The following is a 27376-nucleotide window of genomic DNA, read 5'->3' on the forward strand; positions in this document are numbered from 1 at the left end:
CCCATTTCTCAGCAGTAACATACCCTCTGCCTCTTCGTATGGTGTTTACATATCACAATTGGTACGTTATTTTCGTGCTTGTTCACACTATACGGACTTCATATACAGGAGTGTGCTCTTTACGCAGAAACTGCTCCAACAAAGTTATGAGGAAGACAGATTAAAATTGACACTCCGTAAATTTTATGGACACCATCACTAATTGGTGGATCCATACGAGGTGTCTTTGACCAAACTAGCTAAGGACATTTTTACTACATGGTAGTTTGTGGTTTGTCATTACGTCGTCTAATCTTTAATTACCAAACGTGACCTTTTCCCGATTGTGACTGTTTTGCTGAGTGTGAATTCGGATTACCATAAGACGTGTTACTGTACTTATCTATCCCAAATTCATGTATTTAGTTTAAATGTTTAATGGTATATTTGTAATTCTCATCGGATTTTGTCAAATGTGTTGACGTCTTTTCTATTACATTCATGTTTTATGGTAAAGAAAATTAATCACCGCCTTCATTTTTTAGATTTGATTTTGTTCAACGTAATCTGTACAATGTTTTGAAGTTAGATTCAAAACAAACCGGACATTGCTATATAATACAGTTAATTGCTACCTTAGTTTGCTATTAATAAGTATTGAAATGTGCATTGTTATTAAATGTAATATCAGTATTTAGTTGTAATATAATCTTAAATCAATCCTAACTCTATCTTATTCATTCAAATGTGATGTAATTTTTCCTTTTTTGATGATCTGTTTTACTAATTCAAATGTGACGTCATATTTTGTCATTGTTTACAATTTCTAATATGACGTTACTTGGCGTTGAGGTTTAAACTTATTAGGATGTGTTGCATTTTGTCGGGTTATGTAATGTATTTCGGTTGTTTCCTGTAATTAGCTAATACTTCAGTTTTATCATTTACATCTTTTGTATAGGCATTTTGTAAAATTTACTGTTTGCAAAAGTATAAATTGTTCTAAATAATAGGGATGTTCTGGTACCTAACAGAAAACCCTGGCCGTTTCTGGCACGGCTTTTTTTAACTTTTGGTCCTCGATGCTGTTCAACTTTGTACTTGTTTCCGCTTTCAAACTTTTGTATCTAGGCGTCACTGATGAGTCTTGTGTGGACAAAATGCACTTCTGGCGTATTATTTTTTTTTTTAAACTTGTTGCCTTTTATTAAGCTGGGGTCACACATTCACGATTTTTACTGCCGTCCTTTACAGGACCATTCCCGATTAACATTTGTCAAAAGTCTGATCAAGATCCTGTGAATCGTAGATGGAAATCCGATTTGTATCTTTCGCCAGGTAAAATTCGACCGAGTCTGTCACGACTGCGTCCCGATTCTACCGAATGTAATCCGACAGAGATCAGATAGTGACAGTGAACCGACGCTGACGGAAGTTATCCGTTCGAAAACTGTCGGCATACTCGGGATGATCAGGTACTGTCGGTACGTAATCCTATCACGGTCCGCTCTATCGCATTGCAAACGACTTTGTCTGGTCTCAGTCGTATTGTATTCTGTTATTGTCGGGACTTCTCCAGATCATTCCCGTTCCACAGGACACCGTCCCGAATACACAGAACATTGTTAGGAATTCGATCCGATACAGCAGAATCTGTCACGACATAGGCACGATTGAAATCCGATTAGACAAAATCGGCTGAGTTTCCCCGAATGTTACGGGACGCACCTAACTGTCGGGGTGCTTTGCCGAACTATTCGGACCCTTCCCGACCAGTAGGAATCTGTTACGAACTAAAACGACTGCGTTCAGACAATAATAGGACATTCCAGATAATTGAGGATACTAATCCGACTTTTTCACTTATCGTGTCGTATCGCTGTTTGATCTCAAACGTGAGCAATAATCGGCAATGTGTGAACTCCGCATTAGCTATTATTCGTGTGTTTCTTTGTCAATTGTGTTCTATTTATTTATATTGTAGTCCTGTAATGTTGTGTTGTCATTTTAATGTTATATTTCACATGGCAATAAAAGAGGGAGGTTTAGCATGCCACAAAACCAGGTTCAACCCACCATTTTTTCCTTTAAAAATGTCCTGTACCAAGTCAGGAATATGTCCATTGTTATATTATAGTTCGTTTATGTGTGTGTTACATTTTAACGTTGTGTTTCCGTTGTGTCGTTTGTTTTCTCTTATTTTTGAGTGTGAATTCACTTTACTATAAGACGTGTCACGGTACTTATCTATCCCAAATCCATGTATTTGGTTTTGATGTTATATTTGTTATTCTCAAAGGATTTTGTCTAATGCTTAGTCTGTTTCTCTGTGTGTGTGTGTGTGTGTGTGTGTGTGTGTGTTTATTTTAATGTTGTATCGTTGTTCTCTTATATTTAATGCGTTTCCCTCAGTTTTAGTTTTTTACCCCTATTTTGTTATTTGTCCATAGACAGTTTTGAACAGCGGTATAGTACTGTTGCCTGCATTTCCCATAATATGATTTCATTTAATAATAATAACTTCATAAAGGTACAAAAATGTATTGAAAACATTTAATTTCTACTTCTCAGTAACTTCGCCTATTATGCTAAGAAACAGAAATTATGATAAAACAATATTCGAACTTAACTAAAAGTAAACATGATCCGGACGTGTCAGAAAACCCTTCAAACGCATGGCAACCGTCCTATAATGAACTGACAAATATAAAAAAAACCTGGATCATGGCTACATAAAAGCAACCTCCTTATTGATAGTAATGAAAAGTTTATGGCAACCTCCTTATTGATAGCAATAAAAAGTTTATGACGACCTCCTTATTGATAGCAATAAAAAAAATATATTTGCATTACTAAAATAATAAATATATTAAACATTATTACTTACTACTTTTTTTGTCCAAACGCATAAATGTAAGGCAAATTTTCTTTATAATTTCAACAATCATAGATATATCTGTAGTTGTACGGCTGTTGCAATGATGTATGAGTGTGTTTACAAATGCGGCAAATGCAGTTTCGTAACTTTTGTTCATTAGTAAGGCATTCGCTAACATATAGTGTGCCTGCAAAATTGATAAAAAAAAAACTTTTATAGAACTTCTTCAATCAATATCAATCAAACACGACACTCTTTTTTTTTTGCGCGAATAAAATCTTAATTCCCCCAATTAAAAAACATTTAACGTTATCGGATTAAGGTAGAAACGTTTCAATTAATTGCAAAAACATGGATATATATCTTTCATAAATATGTCAAAGAAACAACGATTGATTAAACATTAACAGAGCAGTTGAAATCAAACCTGTCAATGTTTCTCAAAGATATGATCCCTTTGAAAGTATGTTTTATCATTCGTTGGATATTCAAACTTACAACAGTTGCTGATTCATGATACTTACTTTATAACACGTTTTGTTGTATTTCACACTGTCACCTGCGGCATTTATGGCACCATTGATATTTCCTAGATGCAAATGACAATCGGACAGATTTCTCCACAGGCATGATAGTTCCGTGTTCACTGTGTTAGAGTTAAACATCAGGTCCAGATCAAATGTCGACAGGGCATTATACCCAATTTGCAGGGCAGTTTTGTAGTCTTTCTTAAACATTTCTTCTTCAATCTTTTTAATAAGTTGAGCATTTGTCTGTAAGCCACCATCACCACCTTAATGTTATCATATTATGATTGACATGTTTACGATATTCAGTATTTTATATGTAATAGCCAGTCTGCCATTAAACCATGCAAAACGAAAAATTCCTTCAAAATTTATAGTTACAACTATATGTATTTTCAAAAATTTTTGGTGTTCAGGAGATTTTTGGTTTTATTGCATTATTTTCCTTGAAATAGACTTATTTGCCTTTTCGTGAACTATTTCATTAACTGGCTACAAAATACACAGTATGAAGCTACTTTTAAAAGGTTTTGATAATGGATATATATCTCTGAAATAAAATATTCTTTTCAATATTTGTTTTTGAAAAACTTCATTTTATAACTAAAACAATAGGTTTGAGACTTGTTGACATATTTGCAGGTTGCCAGAAAGGTACATGCAACAGGTGTAATAGACATAGTACATGTACTCAATAGACGTTTTCTGTCAAGATCGTATTTTCTATTTATAACTTTTATAATATTTAGAAGGTGCATATCAGTTCTAAGGCATATACAAATGTTTAGCTTGGCAAATAAAGGAAAATTGATAAAAAAAAAATTAAAAAAATCTATAAAATAAAATATTTCTAATAATTTTTGTCCCTTGATATACAACTAAAATTGCTTAAAATAGATAGGACTTTGGCGAACATTTATTGATTTTATTTTCCGACAATGTTTCTGGCTAAATGCAAATTTACATGGTTAATTCAATAAAAAAGTATCCTAATTTCGATAGAAAAATGTTATAATAATATTCAAATTGTTACTTGTATTGCACAAAATTCGAGTTTCGACTTTTATTGTCTCTTCGGCGATGGTCACGGCCAAAATATATGAAAATCTGAAATCTTATACAATAACGAAAAGCTTATTAAACCAGAAAGCGACCTCATGTATTGCCTCTCTTTCAATAAATGAGAACAATCAAAGAGTGAATACATTCCTTATACATGTATTTATCTTATTTTCAGAATTTTGTTAAAGCTTCTTATAAATATAGTACGGCGGCTTTGTGAAAAATTGTGCACATCCTGCTACAAGCATGAAATTTGGCATAGACCTTCCTCAACTATTACTCTTTTATTTCAGATAGGGAGGCATTTGAAAAAAATGTCTCACTTCCGGTAAAATCCAAAATGGCGGACATCATACTTAAATCAGCCCAATATCGAAGGCTAGTGTGTAAAAATGTGTTATTATCATGCTACTATCATAATATTGGGTACAAACCTTTGTTTTTTACTACTTTTGGATAAATTAAATAGATTAGATGTCTGCAGAAACCCTACTTCCGGTTAAAATCCAACATGGCGGACATTGAACTTGAATAAGCCTTTTTTTAGGGAGGGTAATTGAAACGTGTTTTAACGTAGTGCTACTATCATTACATTGTGCAGAAACCTTTCTTTGATGCTTCTGATGGATACAATGTATGAGACATGTGTCTTTAAAAACCCTTACTTCCGGTAATAATAAACTGGCGGACATAGAAATATCAATTTATTATTCAAATTTTCAACTTTTTTTAAAATATAAAGAAAATGGGGTTTTTTTTGTGCTGGTCATTAAACTTTTGGCTTTAAGTTATCCCCAAAACCACTAATTCTATCATGTTGTAAATGTTTAAATATAAAGTTGACAATTCCGGAAAAAAATATGACGTAAATTTCAAAGATGAGTCCTCAATCCATTTCTTCGATGTAGAGTTTTGGATAGATTGATTAAAACAAAATAAAATCATTATAGTACTAAAATATTTTTAAAATTACTACTATTTGGCCAAGAATACACGTTATTCACAGTCACCACCACATGCACACAAAGCAGTGCACGGGAAACCCGATTTTCCACATTAAAAATGACCGCGGCAGCCTTTCTTATATCCACAATGTACAAGCTTCTGACAAAATGATGAGGCCTCAGAAAGAGTTTTTTTTAAAAGGGACTCCCAAGCTCGTCTCACTAAACACCTGCATTAGTATGTTGCACGTTTTACATGCTTAAAAGGCTAGACCAAGTTGTGGGAATAGCCTCACTTATAATTAGCCTTCCCTTTTGTGCAAAAAATGATTTTCTTGCTTCGTTAATCATGTTAACTCCATCTGATAAGTTTGTGCGATCTTATAGTAAAACCCCGGTGATTTAGGTTGATCAATCATCATTCTTTATGTTAAAATGTCACATCTTCAAATACCATAAATTATTATGTCTCGCACGCAGTTTTTTTTTCCTTTTCAAGCAAAGAGAGAACCGTATCACAACCGGTAAAGGTATGGGTCAGAAATAAGTGTGTGTAATTACTCATTGCCTAGTGCATTTGAAAGGTCATTGATAGATATTAATCCAAAGATTTTTGCCTCTCCAAACACAATCCATAGTTCGTCTGCCCCTATGTCACGAAATAGCGAAATAGTATTGACAGCATTATCAGTGACTGTTAATCATGACTCGTTTAAGTTCGCGTTTTACTGCATCAGACACATGCACCATGATTTTAGTGTCTGTCTCTTTATGTGAAAATGCTGCTACACTTGAAATGCATCTTTTAGTGGATAAGATAGAACATCCTGAGCATTTGTTGCTAGAACTACCATACTCATTAAAGACTTCATCCACTCTTGTTACAGTTTCAAGGTATTTTTATTAAGGTAAGGACATAATACCCAATCATCATACTCGTTAGGAAACACCTTGAAACTGTAACAACAGTGGATGGAGTGTCGGATGCGAACAATACTGGTAGTTTGAAAGCTGCTAAAAGAAGCAAGAGCAACATTTAGGGGAAAGGGAATACACAGACGAATCCAGGGTTAAAAACATCCTCAAAATTGGCAAAGTTTTCTGAGAGATGACGACAATAAGAAAGAACTTTTAAGTTTTCATTCACAGCAGCTTGCTTAATACAATTTTGATTACAAGGTAGTTGTAGCAACAAAATGCTCAGGATGTTCAGTGTTATCCACCACTTGATGATGTTTCAAGTTTAGCACCATGTTTACACGAAGAGACTGACACTAGAATCAAGATCGATGTGTCTGATGCAGTGAAACACAGACTTAACTGAGTCATGACTCGAACAGTCGATAATGATTTCATTACTGTTTCGCTATTCCGTGACATAGGGGCAGACAAACTTTGGTTTGCATTTGGAAGGGGAAAAAGCTTAAGATATATATCTATTCATGACCTTTAAAATGTACTAGGCATTAAAAGATAACACGTTTGCTGGAAAAAGAACTGCGTTGGTGACATTAATGGCGTTTGAAGATGTGACTTTAGCATTTAGAATGATGATTGACCAGCCAACATCACCATATGGATTTGATAAATATAATGTCATTGAAAACGATACCTAGTTTTTGTTGTAAGATCGAAAAAAACTTATCAGATTGGGTTAACAAAGCAAGAAAATATATGTTTTTGGAATTTATGGATGTGAGAAACAATACCACAGTCTTTGTAAATGTGGGAAATCAGCTCTCCGATTTGAATTGCGGCCTAACGAGTATGCTGATTGGGTATTATGTCCTTACCTTAATAAAATACCTTGAAACTGTAATACGAGTGGATGAAGTCTTGGATGCGTATGGTAGTTATAGCAACAAATGGTCAGGATATTCTATCTTATCCATCACGTGATGTATTTCAAGTTTAGCACCAAGTTCACATGTAGAGGCGGACACTAGAATCATGGTGCATGTGTCGTTAATGATGATGCTGTCACTAGTGTTTCGCTATTCCGTGACATAGGGGTAGACGAACTATGCATTGTGTTTGGGAAGGCAAATGACTTTGGATTAATATCTATCCATGGCCTTTCAAATGCACTAGGCAATGAGTGATCTGACACACTTATTGTTATCCATGCCTTTACCTGTTGTGTATGGCTCTCTCTTTGCTTGAAAGGGAAAAAAAAGACTATGTGGGAGATATTGATTGTATTTGAAGATGTGACTTTAACATAAAGAATGATGATTGATCAGACTAAATCACCGGGGTTTTACTGTAAGATGGCACAAACTTAACAGATGGGTATAACATGGTTAACGAAGCAAGAAAATAACTATTTTCGCAAAAGGGAAGGCTTTTTGAGGCTATTCCCTCAACTTAGTCTAGTCTTTTACAGCATATAAATCATGCAATATACTTAGGTAGGTGTTTAGGGAGACAAGCATGGGATTGACTCTTATGCTACCCACTCCAGGCGGTGTCAAAGAGGATAACTTAAAAAAAACTCTTTTTGAGGCCTCATCATTTTGTCCGAAGCTTATACATTGTGGATGTAAAAAGGATGCCGTGGTAATTTTTAACGTGGAAAATCGGGTCTCCCGTGCATTGCGATGTGTGCATGTCGTGATGATCGTTATTTTTGGCCGAAAATTGTAGTAAATTTAAATACGTTTTAGTACTATAGTAATTTTATTTTGTTTTAATCAATCTATCCAAAACTCTACATCGAAGAAATGGATTGAGGAGTCATCTTTGAAATTTACGTCATATTTTTACCGGAAGTGTCAACTTTATATTTAAACATTTACAACATGATAGAATTAGTGGATTTGGGGATAACTTAAAGCCAAAAGTTTAATGACCAGCACAAAAAAAAATCATTTTCTTTACATTTTAAAAAAAGTTGAAAATTTGAATAACATTTGATATTTCTATGTTCGCCATTTTGGATATTACCGGAAGTAAGGGTTTTAAGATATATGTCTATACATTGTATCCATCAGAAGCACGAACGAAAGGTTCTTGCACAATGTAATGATAGTAGCAATACGTTAAAACACATTTCAATTACCCTCCCTAAAAAATAAGCTTATTTAAGTACAATGTCCGCCATGTTGGATTTAACCAGAAGTAGGGTTTTTGAAGACAACTTATCTATAAAATATATCCAAAAGTAGTACATAACAAAGGCTTGTACCAAATATTATGATAGTAGCATGATAATAACACATTTTTACACACTAGCCTTCGATATTGGGCTGATTTAAGTATGACGTCCGCCATTTTGGATTTTACCGGAAGTGAGACATGTTTTGTCAAATGCCTCCCTATCTGAATTAAAAGAGTAATAGTTGAGGAAGGTCTTTGCCAAATTTCATGCTTGTAGCAGGATGTGCACAATTCGTCTGAAATATGCTTGTAGCCGCCGGACTAATAAGTAAATGCTTGTTCTTAACAGTAGCATTGTACTGGCTACTGAGAAGGTAATGCCGTCGATGACAAAATTTCTACCAGCAGAGATATCGACCCAGTGAGAGTTTTAACGAGACAAGAACCTTGCAGCATAGGGTTATGATAATCGGGAACAATTTATAAGCCTGGAATGATTGACCACTTAGTAAAGAACCGACAATTAATATTTCTAAATTTACAAATATATCTGGATCTTACTTATTTTCAGTAATTCCTGGTGTAACACACCAAATTTTTCTCTCAAGATGTAATCTATTGGCAAACAGCGTTCCTTATCTTTAAAACTGGCTGTGAAGTTTTTCTCAATCAGGATTAATACAACCTTCTTCATTAACTGGCAGTCTTTTGTATATCGATTTTTAGTAATGACATGGTAAGGCGACTCCTGGTTACCATTTAAATATTCATCTAAGAATCTAGTTCCCTGGATAGGCATCTGTTCTAGCAAACACACATCACCTGCATAACATGTGTAGATAAACAAACGATTATAAACTGACAAATGACAATCAAAAGTAATTTCACAACTTGAATAGACCGTGCAGAATCTCTGGCTTGTATGTTATTTTTTGTCATCATTTTATTTTGTGATGTATTTTAAACAATAAAAAAGTGCCAATTACGAATGCCATTTAATGCTTTTTTCTTTGATGTCGAAATTCGCAGCATGTGCACTTTGAGATATTGACAATTTTGTGATTAAACAAAATGTTTCTATAGAAGAGGGACGAAAGATACCAGAGGGACAGTCAAACTCATAAATCGACAATAAACTGACTGGTTAAAAATGAAAAAGACAAACAGACAAACAATAGTACAAATGACACAACATAGAAAACTAAAGAATAAACAACACGAACCCCACCAAAAACTAGAGGTGATCTCAGGTGCTCCGGAAGGGTAAGCAAATCCTACTCCACATATGGCACCCGTCGTGTTGCTTATTAGATAACAATACGGTAAATACTCTAATTTGTACGGTCACATTCATGAAAAGAAAGGGGGTGGTAGTTAAGATGTATAGCTTACTTGCCTTTCCTATCAAAGTATTAAAGTTTCCACTTTGATCTTGAATATTTTTATTTTATAATGAGAAAAAGTACGTATCATCGGCTTTCCTGCATTGTTTTAATGATCTACTTGCGTGACTTAAAATTTGATTAGCCAACAACAAAAATCTTTGCACAGTAGGAAGACAAAGAAACCTTGTTAGAGAGATTATAAACCTTAATTTCAACAGAATTACATAAAAGATATGACAATTAAGGATTAACGAGCATCAATTTATAGAAATTTAATAGAGACATTCAAAGTTTTACCATTTGTTATCAATAAAAAAAATCGATGAAATAAGTAAAATACATGTGATGGGGTTAAACATGAGCGGATATTAACCGTCTTGTTTTTATCCAGATCAATGTACTAAAAAAAGCCGTGTAAAGAAACATATTATAAGAACCAATACCTGAGGGAACAAGTGTTTAAAATAACAGTAAAATAAACAAGAAATTGACAAGATAAACAAAGATTGATAAATAATAGTAATGTTTCCCAGTTAATTAGAGTAAGATTAACGTATTTTTTCGTATTGATATGAAATTATGCCATTCTCTTCAAACCAAGTACAAAATCTTCATTAAAAGGATGTTGTTTCCATAGGAATTCTTGATCTACGGTGAGGATCACTCAATTTAAATTAGTGTCAGTCTACAAATATTTGGTCAACAAGAAGAAAACGCGAACTCAATTATCTACGACATTATCGCATAAAAATGTAATAATTTTTCTTCGAAATTTGCACGTATGTCAAAACAGTTGTGACTAGAATAATGTGCATACAAGTAAAAAAAGTATAACAAAAATACTGACCTCCATTGCAAATTCAAAAAGTAGAAGATCATATAGCATAATCAATCACTATCAATAAACGAAACAAGTGAAAAACAAGTGATGTATTCCTTATTTGAAATAATGAAATGGCGGATTTAACCTGATTGTTTATAGTTCCTTTGTGTGGACAAAATTGGATGAACAACTTAAACAGACCAAATAGGTTAATATAACACTTATTAGAATCCAGCAGTTAATTAAAAGCAACAGTGGTATACTATAGGAGAAAATATACTATTCAAACGAGAAAACCAACGGTCTATCTGTTTACAAAATACTGAACGAAAAACAAATGTGTAACATAGCAACAAACAAAAATCACTGAATTACAGGCTTCTGATTGGGGACAAGCACAAACATACAGAATGTGTTTATATTTCTTACCTGTAATGAGTGCATATTTTACAGCAGCATGGATACAAGTATCATTGGCATCTTGTCTAAAGTTCAGAAATATTTTTTTATGCCTGAATAAGAGAACCACTAATGTAGGGGTTAACCAATTCGTAACTGATTTGTCAGCTTTAGCTTCCTCTATAAATTGGAACACAGTGCTCAGATCAATATTACTGGTGTCACAGGAACTTGCAACTCCATAGCCTAAAACACGAATGATTAACATCAAGCATATCTTTCTTTTTCCGATATAATGATGTGTTTCTTCACAATCAATGCTCTTTTTATGCGAATACCTATATCTCGCATGTCGTTGAGAACTTGAAGGATACAATATACTTATTTATTATATTCTTAGTAGAAAAAATACAACAAAGCTTTAGGGATTATACTGTTGATTCGGGTTGATAGGGTGCGTGATATTAAAAAAGCCATATCATTTACACTATATCGTATACCTCATGGAAGTGAAAGACGTTATGTTTGTCCCAATCTAAATGAAGAAAGATCCATTTCTTTATTGCTTGCTTGACAATCTAAAGGAAAATAGACTTGTTCTACGATACCTAGCAAATTATCGTTGATTGTAAGGATACTTCTGTCATGTTGGTATCCAGCGCAATAAAGAAAGATCCCCTTTCTTCATTGTTCCATTGGACTTTTTTTTTTTAATTTTCAATTTGAACTTGTTTAATTCTATGGGGAACAAAATTAAAAATTCACCTATGTTGTCTTTTTGTTTTGCTTACACTTTGTTTTATAAGCTAGTTTAAACCCACAGTTTACTTCTATATAGACCAATAAGTGTTGTGGTCTATTATGGTAATAGTATGTTGATGGAGATGTACCTTAATATTGCCAGGGGATCTAAAAATTGTCTGAATTTGAAATTGTTTAATTCTAGGGGGGGGGGGGGGTAAAAATTCACCTATGTTGTCTTTTTGTATTGCTCTCACTTTGTTTTATAGACTATATAGGTAAAACCCACAGTTTTCTACATAGTGAAATATGTGTTTCAAGTCAGAAACTTTTTGACATTTGTAAAAGTACTTTCTATTTTGAATTTTCCTTAAAGTTTGAAATTTTTGTTTTGTTTTACTTTTTCTTCATTGAATTTGGGTATCGTTACTCGTAACGATCTAACGTTCTAGTGATAAGATCTTATATCTTGACATTTAATATATATATAGTTTTTATTCAGTAATATACATCTATATTTACCTGCATGATCTGTTGGAACTTCAGTACTCAATCCTAAAAGAAGATATCTGATCCCTTTCCATTTACACTCTTTTGATAATCGATTCAGTATTTTAGGCCAGAACTGGATAAAATAGTCTGAAAATAACTGGGTGTACATTGTGCCTTTACGATTTTCTGAAATAAACAAAATTGGCATTAAATTCGTGCATAATTTTTAGACGAAACATTCAATTAGCAAGCAAAAAAAGTATAAGAAAATACATGAACATGAAAATGACAAAAATGTATAACCGAAGATACATCATTAAGAAATCTAAGACATGGACTTCTATACAAGGCACCTGGTGTTTTAAGCGGAAAAAATAGAGCATTTCCATCAATATTTAATCTTTACATACTCAAAGTCTAATTAAGACACCGAATTTGCTGTCATAAATTAAAAAAAAAATCTTATGCTGTTGACGCGAGAAATTTAGTTTTTTCTGAGTAAATGCCCAATCACTAGTACTTAATAACTCGGCCATAAATAAAGATTTTTAGTGTTGCATGTTATACTACTTTTTATTTTGATTACGTCAATACATTTAATTGCTCTGTCACTATGAAAAACTCATACCTGGTACATTTGGAAAAGCAATCACTGCACCATATAGCAAATCAATAGTGTCATCACACATTTGATGAACTACTACACATCCAAGTAAGAAAGCATCAAATGATTCGTCGTATTTTTTCATAAGATAAAGTTCTCTTCCTTTCCTCCAGTGTGCCTGAATTAAAATTTTGACAAATAAGTTGATCCCATAATGCAATTGAAAATAAATCAGTCATGGAAAGAAACTAATTTCAAAACCTTTAATATTATTTTAGTCATCATTACATTTTGTGCATATAAATGTCGTCAGCTTAGATAGTACCTTTCATGCTATGTGAACATTTAAACACACCCGGCGAAGCAGGCAGATTTACACATCCATGGATGTGAACAAGTGTTAATTTACCCAAGTATAGATAAAGATTTCTTCTGTCAATATGAGATTCTTTCCAATATCTGAACATGCAGAGCACATGTGTAATCATTTTCTATTTGAAGTCCCATCATAGATAACCTACGTAATTAAAGAAGGCCAAATTATTGTCTTGCTAAAATACCGTCCTATGTGCCTTTCATAACGAAACACATTTTGCTGACTTGGCTCACAGCGAAAAAAAAGTTCATTTGAGTTTAAAATACTGAAAATAGGTCTAATATCTTTTTATGTTTTGCACATGTGTCTTTTGTTATGCAACTACAGAAGTCTTTAAAAGCTAGAGTGGAAATTAGTATGGCGTTCATTATCACTGAACTAGTATATATTTGTTTAGGGGCCAGCTGAAGGACGCCTCCGGGTGCGGGAATTTCTCGCTACATTGAAGACCTGTTGGTGACCTTCTGCTGTTGTTTTTTTATTTGGTCGGGTTGTTGTCTCTTTGACACATTCCCCATTTCCATTCTCAATTCTATTAAGAATTACATGTGAGGTTACACTATAACATAAATATAGATATACATAATGGCAACAGTAGAATGCAGCTGTCGGAAATTCATAAATCGATTAGGAAAAAACAAATCCGCGTTACAAACTAAAACTGAGGAAACACATCAAATAAAAGAGGAGAACAACGACACAATAGTAAAACAATCCGAAAAACAGCTCGAATGAGTTCTTTTTTTCTCTCTGTTTTGTCATAAAAATTTTGTATGTGGTAGTGCATTTTTATATTGAAGTTAAGTTTTATGAGTCTTATTATGAATCTTCATAAATCGTTAGTTGTGTCTGGTAACTTTGATATGAGTTGTTATGTATAAAACATTTTATAGTACATGAAAATTCATCCACTGTCAACAAATTTAAAAACACTTTTTCATGGTGCACATAAAGTTAATAGTATCGTCTCATGAAAACTTGTTGGAAAGAAAACTTTCAAAACAAAAAAAAAATATGTTGTATCCCCTTTATTGCAAAAAAAAGGGTCCATACCTTATGCCATGATGGATCAGATTGAATCGCACTTTCTGCATCTTTTAATGCCATGTCATGTTGCTGAAGCTTACTATACACGGTTGCCCTGTTTGTATAACACATTGATAATTCTTTTAAGTCTCCTTTATCTGAACAAACTGCTAATCCCTCTGTGTATATTTCGAGTGCCATTTCTAAGTTATCTGCCTTAAGGGCATCCTTCCCCATCTTTCGAATTCTCATTATACTTGTAACATCTTCTCTACCTACAGGATAAATCAAATGTATAAATGTTATACGAATTTCGATTTCATTAATTGATTTATCTTCTTAAAATGTAATTAATTTAGGCAAAACGAGTATCTTAGGAAACTTAGGTAACCAACAACCATTTTAACAATGTGTGAATATATTTCAGTTAAATAGTATTTACTTGGTACTCTTTCCGCAATATAAGCGGATAGAAGAAATGCTTGATATGACAACTGTTATCTATTCGCTTGATGTGTTTGAGTTTTTGATTTTGCCATTTGATAAGGGGATTACGTTTAAAATTTTCCTCAGAGTGCAGTATTTTCGTGATTTTACTTTTTGATACATTGTTTGTTACTACCGCAATCGTTCGATTCATATTTTCCTTTTTAGTTCAATGCTCGATACAATAACCTTCAATGAATAAATTCATACCCATTTCAACCAAAACTTTAAAAAAAAAATTAAGTTTTGTTGCCTCTTTTCCAGTCAGATGCTTTTAAGTAAAACAATAAACTGGTTCGAAATTTTTGGGTGTATGATTACATACCTTCCTACTTGTAAAATAACACATTCAAATTTTGACTAAGCATCAAATGAATTTAAAAAGAATTGTGTATATATGAAATTAGCCAGTTGTCATTTGCATATATTTTTTTTTGTTTCACTGGATGTTGATCATTGACTTATTAATTCAGAAATATCTTCAAATATGTATTTAACGAACAATGAAACAACAATCAATATTAATAATAAATAAGTGTGAATTTGAAAAAATGAAACTGATTGTTAAATGCAAAGTAGGGCGTCGCGTATACTTAAAAATATATCAGGGCGAATATTTCTTTACCTGTACTGCCGTTAGAAGCATTTTGTAATAATCTGAATATCTGGTCACCTTTACTTGTATATTCAACTGGTGTTTTGCCTGCACTGTCTTTAATATCTAACCGACAGCCATGATTAACTAAAAGACCAATAATTGTTTGACCAATAGTTGTTTTACGTATTTCTAAATCCTTCACAATAATATGTAATACAGTGTCTCCATTACATTGGGCATTTATCTTTGATGGTTCAATCATGAATGATGACAGTAAATATTTCAAAAACTCAGCACTGCCTGCAAGAAAAAAAAGGAAGTCACAACAATTATTATGTTCTAATTTTCTGCATTTTCTGTTTGTCTTTTTCGTTTCTTTCTTAATCAAAATTCTCACCCCAAGGGTGACTGGGGTATAAAAATATGGTCACTTGGTCTTCTCCCGACCGGCAGTAAAACGCTTGCCGAAGTGGGGCGTCCGTTTGGCTGTGCGGGATCTATCAAGTTCGCAGTCACGTCCGGTCAGAAGGGGGACGTTAAATCCGATGCCTCGTGTAAAGAGAGTGCCACGCTCTTTGCACGTTAAGAACCCTTGCAACAACTCTTTGAGGGGTCCGTAGGTGGCCTGTTGCAAGGCAAAATTTGTGTCCCTATCCAATATTTCCTCATTTTCCAGTGGCAGTCCAAATTCCCCCGACCATCATCCCAGATGGCCTCTATCGTATCCACCTACCTATTGTATTTTTTGTGAACTTGTTCTCGTCCTGAATATGCATGAAATATTTGCCACTGGACGTTAAGCAACCAACAATCAATCAATAATCAAAATTCTTTTTATAATATTTTTGACACATCGTTACTTTTGAAATGAATACTTGAATACAAAACGTCAGTTATATATGTAAGGCAATTGTTAATTTTGGGTAAAGATTGTATATATGTATTGATATGTTTTGTTCATTTAAACGCTTTTTTGTACGTAGGTAAAGATATTCAGTTCTTAAATGAAAAAGAAGGTTTTACTGAAAACATGATTATCTTCAAAAATATACTTGGAATGATGGACATGACCAGTAGAAGCAAACCAGTCATGTTAAAAGGAATATCACAAATAGATCTCTTTTAAACATCAATTCAAGAATTAAACAGTGTTATATAAACGAAAAGGAAAAAAAAACGCATCTGCTTCTGTTGTAACAATTGCAACCGTCGTATTTTTCATGAATTGTAACACATTGATGTTGAGTATCACCCGATAATGTCGAAAGGACGATATTACTGCCAAAACAAACAAACGATATCTGAGGAAATCGTGTTTTATTCCAAAATTGTGATTCGCAGTCGTTCAATCCTAAAACCAGAAACAATAATTCCGATACTGTTATTCATGTTATCACATATATCGTTTGGGTTCAAGGTTGATATGAAAAATTACAAATCACAATTCAAATGTTTATAGAGACATTAATTATCTAGTGCAGAAACATTGGTGCCGTAACTCATATCACAAAAACATAAACTTTATTGCACAAGAATTGCATTTCGACACTGAATATATCTTTGTTGATACATAGTCCAATCTGAAACCTACTAAAAACCTTGACGATCAGATCTCACCAAAACGGAGTAACAATAGAGCCAAACCGGACAATAAATCACAGCTATGCATCATGGAAATACATTCCTTAACGTCGAAGGATTTATGCCAGTAAATTTTAATGAAAAAAAAAATCTTATTTTCATGTCAATACTGTAGTACTATGCCTAATAGCTGGTGATACCTCTGGGAACCAACAGACCCTCAGCGGGTGAATTGACCCAGTGGTAGATGTTACACTCAGCGGTACTTTTTTTTTATCTACACCAGATGCACATTTGGCAAATAAAATTAGAACTATGATACGAACGTCGAAAACAGAAATGACCTAAAGGATCAAATTATTACCAAACCCTAACAAGAAAACCGTGTTATGTAAAATTGATTGATACCAATTCAATATACCTGTTTGTAAGGCAATCTTAACACCGAAGTGAATAACGTGTTCGTCCAATCCATTCTCAAATTCCTGAAACGAAGCACCATTCTGCAGTAGTTTGATTGCCAATTTGTTAGCCCATTCTCTTTTCTGTGTTCTTGAAGTCTCTTTAAACATCTTCAGAAGTGATAAACTAGAACAATTGCAGTTTGCGAAACTTCCTGCGAGTTTCGAGTCAGCACCGATAACATTACCGATTAGCAAATAGAAAATTGCTTTCCACTGACAGTTTGACGAATGTCGTTTAAGAATTAAATCCTTAACTTTTTCTGATTCTGGATTTTTTATGAATGAATCTATTTCTAATATATCTGGAAAAAAATACATATATTTAAGTAACTGTGATGCATAATATTTTACGAATATGATGGATAAAATGTATTTCAGTAAATATTCACAATCTATCTTGTTTTAAAGTTGCAAAAGCAAAAAACTAAATGCATCAACTCCCTCGGAATGTCGCTGGTTATGAAGTAATGAAAATTGTTCTATTAAAGCAATATAAAAAAAGAAGATGTGGTATGATTGCCAATGAGACAACTATCCACAAAAGACCAATATGACACAGACATTAACAACTATAGGTCACCGTACGGCCTTCAACAATGAGCAAAGCCCATACCGCATAGTCAGCTATAATAGGCCCTGATAAAACAATGTAAAACAATTCAAAGCAATGTACTGCTGGCATGTTCTATGGTTATTGTTGCTCATTACTATATTCTCAATGTGTAACATTTAATTTCTATTTTCGTCCTTTCTTCCATTTATTCATTCAAAACAGTTTACCCGTAAATCCATATATATATTTTAAACTGAATTTCTTATTTTTTTTCTATTAAAAATCTAATGACAAACGGAAATCTTTAAAAGATATGATAATATGATAATATATGATAAAGGAAACAATTTTTTTTTAAATTAATCGGACGCAATCGTCCTTATTAAAAAAAATGTAGTGGGTACTTGCCAGAGTTCATTGTTGACCCTTTTGATAGTTAAGTGGACAGATCATAACGCTTAAGATGTAAATCATGTGATTTTGATCCGGCTGCGTGAAGAAAGATTATATAGGCTAGACGTTTTTAAGGATGTTCGCTTGTTAGGTTTTGTACTTTGTCATATTTTCAGAATCTTCCAGTTTATGCATTTGAAACTTTAAAAAAATTGCCCATTGACCCTTATTTTTCTTTTATAATCTTTTACATGTATAGTTATAAGTCATCTGTAAAAGTCCTATAAAATCTTTATAAGACAGGGCTATGAATCAATCAAATTAAAGTCATCACTCAAGAAAGTTTACGGTCGCCATCATGAGCTGATTGGCCATTATGACAAAAGTGTGTCAGAAATCATATCTGATATTCTTCCTCAGTCATAATAACCTTCCATCATTACCGAACTGAACAAAGAAATAACACGACGGCTGCCGTATACGGTACAGGAAATGCTTACCCTTCCGGAGCACCGGATTTCACTTCCGGTTTTTAGTGGAGTTCGTGTTGTTTCTTTATTATTATTTATAACTGTTGATGTAAATGTCCTTTGGTTTTGTGAGTCTTCGTGCACAAAAGACTAAGTTTATGATATATTCACGCATTGGTTCAAAATTTGGATAAACATTATTTGTCAACAGTCACTCGTTTCATATGACTTTAAACCTGTCAATGATAAAGCTAAGAAAAAATCAAGAGAAAACACGTTCGTGCCAAAATTTCCATTGGCACATTGACCTATATACCAGTATAATGAAAAGCTTGTTATTTTGAAACTGAAAAGCGAACTTCCTTAAAAGTCTTTCATCAAAGGTAAAACCAAGTTTTCATCTTCAACGGTACGTGACACAACTTCCGGGATAAGTAAGTATTTTTAAGAAATTATTACTTTAACATAATTTCAAGTGAACGTTTTGTTTACCGCAACAACCAGTGTGATGTTTATACATTTTCATTCCAAAAAACTTAAAATTACCTCTTGGTGCGGACAAATTCGTATGTAGAAAATGATAAGGGGAACGTTTAGAAGAGTATATAAAAATAAGAAGATATAGTATTGTTGTCAATGAAATAACTCCCCACCAGAGACCAATTGACGTAGATGTAAGCAACACTTAATGTCACCGTACGGATTCAATAATAAGCAAAACCGCAAAGCAAGCTATAAAAGGCCAGGAAATGACAAATGTAAAACAATCAATCTTTTGTTTTGATACGTATGGTGTGTAATGCAGGCATATCAGGACAATATCCTGTTGATGCACCTATGCATGTGCCTTTGAGAGTTCAAGTTGATGTGAGTTACCTATATTTGCCTCTTCTTTACTCACCTTCAACTTCACAGAGCACATTTATAAGTTCTGTGTAGCATGCAACTATGTCTTGCGTATTCTGATTAGTTTCTTGACAATACTTAACAGCATTTGCAAAAAATCCAACAGCATGCACTGGTTCATTAAGACTTTTCAAGGCCAAACCTTGCCTATAATGCCCCTTCAATATAAAACAAAATGTTGGTGATTCAAGGAGGTGAATAACTTAACAAGTACGAAAATAAAAAAAAATGTATTGTCATCTTTATATATGATAATTGAGACACACGTATAAACCAAAGTTTTGTTTTTGACTGAGCGGAATGTATGTGATCTGTATAACTTAGCTACAAAATGACACTAAATAAACTCATCATAGATACCAGGACTAAATTTTGTATATACGCCAGACGCGTTTCGTCTACAAAAGACTCATCAGTGACGCTCGAATAAAAAAAAGTTAAATAGGTCAAAATAAAACGGTTCCAGATTAATAATTTTATTCTCGTTCTTGTCTGAAAACTTTAAAAAAATTGTTATTGTTTTTGTTTTCAGCCATCTTAAAAGCTCTAGTAATTTGTGTGTGGCCTTAGAGGAATATGATCATTCATTTAACTTGTCGAAGAACCAATTCTATCAAAACATTTTTCGTTTACCATGGATGTACAATAAATACACATTGCCGGAAAATATCATTTAAATAGGATGTTTGTTTTCAATATTGGTAAAAGTAAGGAAAACAATTATTAAATGCTAAATAAAAATATCTAGACAATGATCTTGGTTCTATTTTCACTAATTGCAAAAGCTTTACCATTTCTGGTTTTTTTTTGGTAACCAGAAATAACGATAAATATGTAAAAAACTTGGTTTTTTAAAAATATTGAAAGCATTGAGTTTTCAGAGATTTAACACTTCAAAAATTTAAAAACATGTTTCGAATACTTAAGCCGCTCACAAGAGGTTTCTCAACATCTTACGAACGGACGAAAATCGCCTTAACTTGGTGTAACTTGCCATAACGGGAAAAGAGGGAGCACTCATTTATTGAATGATTTTGGACTATCGGATGTGCAGTTCCTTTCATTAAGATATGCATGCACGGTTCTTTTGAACCATTTTGAGTTGTGGATATATATTATTATATTGAAAGCGAGTTCTCTCTGGTGTGTACATTTTTTGTTGAGATTGGAGGATCACAATTTTTATATGATTATAGTAAATTGTACTTACAACTCTATTTTGAGGGATCCTTAACCAGCGTATATTTTATTTGACATAGGCGGAATTAGGGGGTACAGGGGACCTAGCTCTTTTTTGAGAACAATTTGGTTGATTATTTAAGGAACCCATGAATCATGATTAGAACGGGCCCCTCTTAGACAGTCAGTGCCCCGTCCCCTACCCCTTTATGAAAATTCCTGGGTCCACAATTGTTTGACCCTATCTTCGTATTTTTGACTTCGTTAAAATTTCTCATATGTCAAAAACATAGATTTTTTAAATGGTGTATATAATGAGTTTAAACTACTAATAAAAATAAAAAAAGAAAAGTTGACATATTAAATTGTATTAAAGAGTATGAAAAATTAATACTGATTATCTACTAAATCAATTTGCTGATCACCGATTTCTTTAATTTAAAAGTACCCCATCGTACATATTTGCTCTATCGAGTTTTCATTTATACACATACAGTTGATTCGCACACGAGATTTTTAATCTGTAGTCAAATGTAAACGAACATCTTCATCAATGAAATATGTCCAATAAGGTTATTTTTTTATGCTAATAGTTTTTATTCTATAAGGTTTTCTGAAAGCCTACTAAAAAAGCCAACCAATTCATTCTGTACTATTGTATAAAAAAACCTACATCAAACAAATAGAAAATAACTGCCATATTCCATTTATAACTAGCTAAACCTCTCATTTGTATGACAGTTGCATAAAAATCCATTATATTGATATCAATGTGTGAATAAAACAAACAGACCAAAAATGTAAAAATGTAAAAAAAAAAATATGAGCACAACAGTAAACATAGTGTTATTCTTTGCTACATTGTCGAATGCATTGTTTTTTTTTCAAATGTCTTTTTATACAAAGAATGAACTCACATGCAGTTTATTTTCTGAAAGTGCATTGCCACAAAAAAGAAGGCGGGATAAACTATTACAAGTATCCAAGCAGTTATAAGATCTGTTATTCTTTAATAACAATGACAATAAAAAAAAATAAAAGAAACAGGTACTACGATCATATCTGAGATCATCATATGTTTAATATAAAATACGAAGCACGTGATAAGGCACATAAGAGTGCACATTTCTGTGGACGGTGGATATATTACCTTGTAAAATTGCGGATAAAAACCTGAGGCAGAAGTTGCATCTGCCAAACTGCTTCTGTAATCTTTTAAATTATAATAAACCAGTGATCTGTTGCATAACAACTTTCCAAATTCATCAGGAGGAATTGAAACTTGGTATGCCAAAAAAATGGCTTGGTTATAAGCAACAAGAGCTTGTGCATTGTCATTGTGTTTCAGTGCCTCCTTTGCGTTACATTTCAGTTGCTGAATCGTAGCCACAGCAACATTAACTGAAACAGAAATGAATTATTATTCTTATGCCTTAATTCAATATCTTCATTACTAACATAATAGGCAGTATAAAATGCAAATGAATTACTAGTATGAAATATGTGTTATTGATGTTTTAATTAATATTGGTAAAAATACATTAGCTACATCGATCTTTGTTTCCAAATTTTGATGACAAAATTATATGACGGAACAATGAAAACCTGCAGAATATTCGAAAAGCATTCTCTTTACACCATGTAAAGAATTTCCAAGATATACCCATTATATCAGTTACTGTTGTATATGGTCCTTTTAAAAGAATACAAATAGTCTGTTTCTATGTATGTTAGCGTTTGTTTTGTTGCAGTTAGGGTTTCTGTTGTTGCTTTGTTGTCCTCTTATAGTTGCTGTGGTTCTGTCGCTAAATCGATTTACGACTATTGAACAGCTGTATAATACTGTTTCCGTCATTTATGAATACATACCATTAGCTTGCAATAAGTTAAATCCAGGAGGTTGTGGAAAGTAAGCCATAATTGTTGACCTTCTATCTAATAGTTCCGCTTACATTTTTCATCTTTTCCAAAAATGTTTCCTTAAAAGTAAAATCACACAGCATCAGAAAAAAAGCCGATACGTAAGTTCCCTTAGGAAATATTATTAAACAACGTGAGGATTTAAAATTTGGAGAGAAGATTTACCTTAAATCTATGCTATTTTATATATAAATTAATTGAGTTGTAAAATGTATGCCAATTTGACAGCAAGGAAACAAAATACATTAAAAATGTAAGGGTAATAATACTGATGTATAACATGTCTAAATCGGTATATGCAGTTAGTAAAAAATAAAATTCATAGAGATACCATAACATTGACTTCGTAGGCTAGCTGAAACTAACATTATATCCCTATTTAAAGGTGTATAGTTTATATCATTCACGAGGGTATTACCAACCTGATATGTTAGGTTGATGCCGCTGATGGTGGACCTATCATTTGTAGGGATATCAATAGCATGGTAGTCGGTACTCTTATTTAAAAGTGTTGACATGAAATATCCTTTATACGTTTATTTTCTATAAATTTGTTTTTTTATAAAGTGTGGAATTATCCGAATCAGTAGGATGTTTCTAACTCCACATATGTGTAGCATATTTGGCACAGATTTTTCGAATATTTGGTTTTTAAGTTTTTTCGTTTTTTATTATGTTTTCTAACTGTTTTGATTCAGTGACGCTCGAATAAAAAAAAGTTAAAAAATCCAAATAAAGTACGAAGTTGAAGAGCATTGGGGACCAAAAATTCCTAAAAATTTTGCCAAATACAGCTAAGGTAATCTATTTCTGAGGTAGAAAAGCCTTAGTATTTCAAAAATTCAAAATTGTTGTGAACAGTTATATGGTCATTTTTATAAATTTTCTGTTTACAAAACTTTGAATTTTTCGAAAAACTAAGGATTTTCTTACCCCAGGAGTAGATTACCTTAGCCGTATTTGGCACAACTTTTTGGAATTTTGTGTCCTCAATGCTCTTCAACTTTGTATTTATTTGGCTTTTTTAACTATTTTGATCTGAGCGTCACTGATGAGTCTTATGTAGACGAAACGCGCGTCTGGCGTATAAAATTATAATCCTGGTACTTTTAATAACTATTAGTTCATAATAATGAACATATCAATGATAACTCAAGTCGACACAGAAGTGCTGACTACTGGGCTGGTGATACCCTCGGGGAAATAAATCTCCACCAGCAGTGGCATCGACCAAGTGATTGTAAATTAACTCATCATAGATACCAGGATGAAAATTCCATATTTACGTCAGACGCGCGTCTCATCTACAAAAGACTCATCAGTGACGCTCAAATAAAACAAATGTTTAAAAGGCCAAATAAAGTACGAAGTTGAAGAGCATTGGGGACAAAAAATCCTAAAAGTTTTGCCAAATACAGCTAAGATAATCTATTCCTGAGGAAGAAAAGCCTTAGTATTTCAAAAATTCAAATTTTTGTGAACAGTTAATTTATAATTGTGAACAAATCAATGATTACTCAAGTCAACACAGAAGTGCTGACTACTGGGCTGGTGATACCCTAGGGGAAATAAATCTCCACCAGCAGTGGCATCGACCCAGTGGCTGTAAATAAACTCATCATAAATACCAGGATTGAAATTTCAAATTTACGTTTCGTCCCCGAGGGCATCAACACCCCAGTAGTCAGCACTTCGGTGTTGACATAAATATCAATTATATGGTCATTTGTATAAATTTCCTGTTTAGAAAACTTTGAATTTTTCGAAATACTAAGGATTGTCTTATTCCAGGAATAGATTACCTTAGCCGTATTTGGCACAACGTTTTGGAATTTTGGATCCTCAATGCTCTTTAACTTTGTATTTGTTTTGCTTTATAACTATTTTGATATGAGCGTCACTGATGAGTCTTATGTAGACGAAACGCACGTCTGGCGTACTAAATTATAATCCTGGTACCTTTGATAACTATGTAGCTGACTATGCGGTATGGGCTAAGTTTATTTTTGAAGGCCGTACGATGACATATAGTTGTTGATTTCCGTGTCATTTGGTCTCTTTTGAAAAGTTGTCTACTTGTCAATCATACTACATCTTCTTTTTTTACATTAAAACTAAATAAGCACAGAGCTTACATTGTGTATGTCATTTAAATTAATTCAAATTATAACCGTACTTCGATAAATATATAAAAGAATAAATGGGTTACAAACTTACAGAGTACTAAGAATATGTCATTGTGCTTGACCGCAGAAAGCCTGGATAGATAAATATGTTTACTGCTCGATACAAATGTTCATAATGATAAAACACATCGAAGACCCTGTTTTTATTTACTTGTATCAGTTTCATAGCTCAGATTCATGGAAATGATATTTCACTTTTAATTTCTAACTGAAGTCGTTCTTTCCCCATTGGATAAGATAAAAAAAAACTGGGTCAGACATATCTCATCAATATACTTCTCAGTAATGATTTTATTATCTTTCACTGCATGATAACTTCAGATACTCGTTGTTTGTTTGGTTTTTTTTTTAGTTTATTTTTAATTTACAATTTTTATATAACCGTTAAATCATCATTTACAATGAAACTAATAGTCCGGCTTTCCTTTTTGTATTCATAAATAAATATTCAGTGTCATAAATATAATACAATTAAAATTACAAGGTATACAAACCAGCAAATTTTAGAATGAAAATTAAACTTAACAAATAGTAATAAATTTGATAAATTATGATTAAATTCATTGATATAGAAGACAAGATCCGCCCTCGTGTACACCAGTTTCTTATGTTTAAAATGAATGAATGCACGGAAATGTTCAGTTCAATACACAGGTAAATTATATCAATAAAAAAGAAGACCAGTTGAAAAGAAATTGAATTGACATACAAGACCTACATGAAAATAACTGTACTAGTATATCACGGGTGTCATTCGGTTTATCGAGAGAAATGATCGTGAAAGAATATCTAACGGCGGTCAAGTATTGAGAGACGATCGTGAAAGTGCTGGTAACGGATCGTGAAAGACATTTAATGTACATTCTAGTTCAGAATCTTTGAAAAAATCGCTTAATTATCAAAACGCGGAAAAAATCCGAACAAAAAAATATGTCTGTTAAAATGGTTTAACTTCCTCAACATAACTGTGAAAGAAGATAAAGAAAATATGAAGTACTTTTTGAAAAAACACAAAAGGCGCAATTCGTGTCTATGAAATTAATTACAAATAACACGCTTTTAGTACCTATAATGGTCATATTTCAGAATATCATGATATATTTGAAATTTGTTCTTTGGTGTATCTGATAGTACAGTAAAATTAAAGTATGTTCTTCCCTTAAAAGCGTTAATTTGTTTATGAAAACCTTGAATTTGTTGAATTTCCATCAAACTTGATCGTGAAAGATCAGGCAACGTATTATTTTGATCGTGCAAGAAAATGCTTGACCAGACTTAATACTAGTAATCAGAAATCAGTATTTCTTTAACCATTTGATAAACCTGCAACTGGTTGAAGCCTGTAACTATTTTGATTTGATAAGGATGAACATTAAAGATGTACAGATCTCTACAAATATCCCGTACACCAAATAAATGTGTTCCGATCCTTACAGTGCCTAAGAAACTGACAAATGTAAAAGTTATGCTTGGCCAATTAATTCGGAACATAAGGTCAAAAGTATATGAACCCTGACCGACAGCCAGACATAGACATCTTACTATCATTTTATATATCAAATACAATTGACATCACCATTGTCATATATGAAACATGCAGATAGACATGTATACCATACACGAAATACCTTGGCGCTATAGCATTCGGGTATATATCCAAAAGGACAAAACAACATAAAACAAACATTGCCGAATGATGCATGATAATGAGTTCGATGTTAGTTGAAACCTTGCAGAAGTCGAAAATGTACACCTTACAATCATAACAACAACACTGGATTGTTTTTTCGGCGTTTTGTCATCCATTGTCTTTTATTATTGCCGTACTGTTATTTCTTTTCATTTTCTGAAAATATTTATACTTTGAAATGCTTAAACCTATTGAGGATGTTGACCTATCTAGCTTCTCTCAATACCAATAACAAATATTAATTATCATATAATTGAAGAATAATTTGAACGTCTTCGTAGCATCAGATCTTTCACGATCCTTTTCACGATCTTCAAAAATGCGGTACGTCATCTTTCACGATCCGAAAAATCAATTTTGTGTAAATAGTTCTTTATTTACCAAGTTTCAGATTATATTTATAAAAAAATAACTATGAGAACCATTTGATTAATTCAAATAGAATGCCCTTACTCGGATAAAAGTAGTTTACCTAGTCGAATTTGTGAAAAAATCGTGTTTGTTTACATTTTTTATGTCATTGAAATGTCGAGAAGCAATCTGCCTTTTGTTGTTTTGTAAAAACTTTGTACTTTTGAAATTGGATATTCTTACATACTGATCATAATGTTAAAC

General features: G+C 32.8%; 1 protein-coding gene across 1 annotated transcript in view; it reads right to left on the minus strand.

Annotated features, from left to right (window-relative positions):
- Window positions 1-3351: 3351 nt before the first annotated feature.
- The window catches only part of LOC143061081 (uncharacterized), a 28912-nt gene continuing 4887 nt past the window's right edge, over window positions 3352-27376 (minus strand). Inside the window, exons 2-12 of the mRNA XM_076233674.1 lie at window positions 22835-22944; window positions 22116-22366; window positions 19782-19944; window positions 17422-17766; window positions 15447-15719; window positions 14363-14610; window positions 12958-13111; window positions 12360-12515; window positions 11127-11342; window positions 9051-9311; window positions 3352-3650 (exon numbers count right to left, since the gene is read on the minus strand). Of these exons, the coding sequence (XP_076089789.1) occupies window positions 3352-3650; window positions 9051-9311; window positions 11127-11342; window positions 12360-12515; window positions 12958-13111; window positions 14363-14610; window positions 15447-15719; window positions 17422-17766; window positions 19782-19944; window positions 22116-22366; window positions 22835-22883 (2415 nt within the window). The 5' untranslated portion in view covers window positions 22884-22944. The remainder of the gene's footprint in view (window positions 3651-9050; window positions 9312-11126; window positions 11343-12359; window positions 12516-12957; window positions 13112-14362; window positions 14611-15446; window positions 15720-17421; window positions 17767-19781; window positions 19945-22115; window positions 22367-22834; window positions 22945-27376) is intronic.

This window comes from Mytilus galloprovincialis, chromosome 1, assembly GCF_965363235.1.
Source record: "Mytilus galloprovincialis chromosome 1, xbMytGall1.hap1.1, whole genome shotgun sequence".
Taxonomy (NCBI): domain Eukaryota; kingdom Metazoa; phylum Mollusca; class Bivalvia; order Mytilida; family Mytilidae; genus Mytilus; species Mytilus galloprovincialis.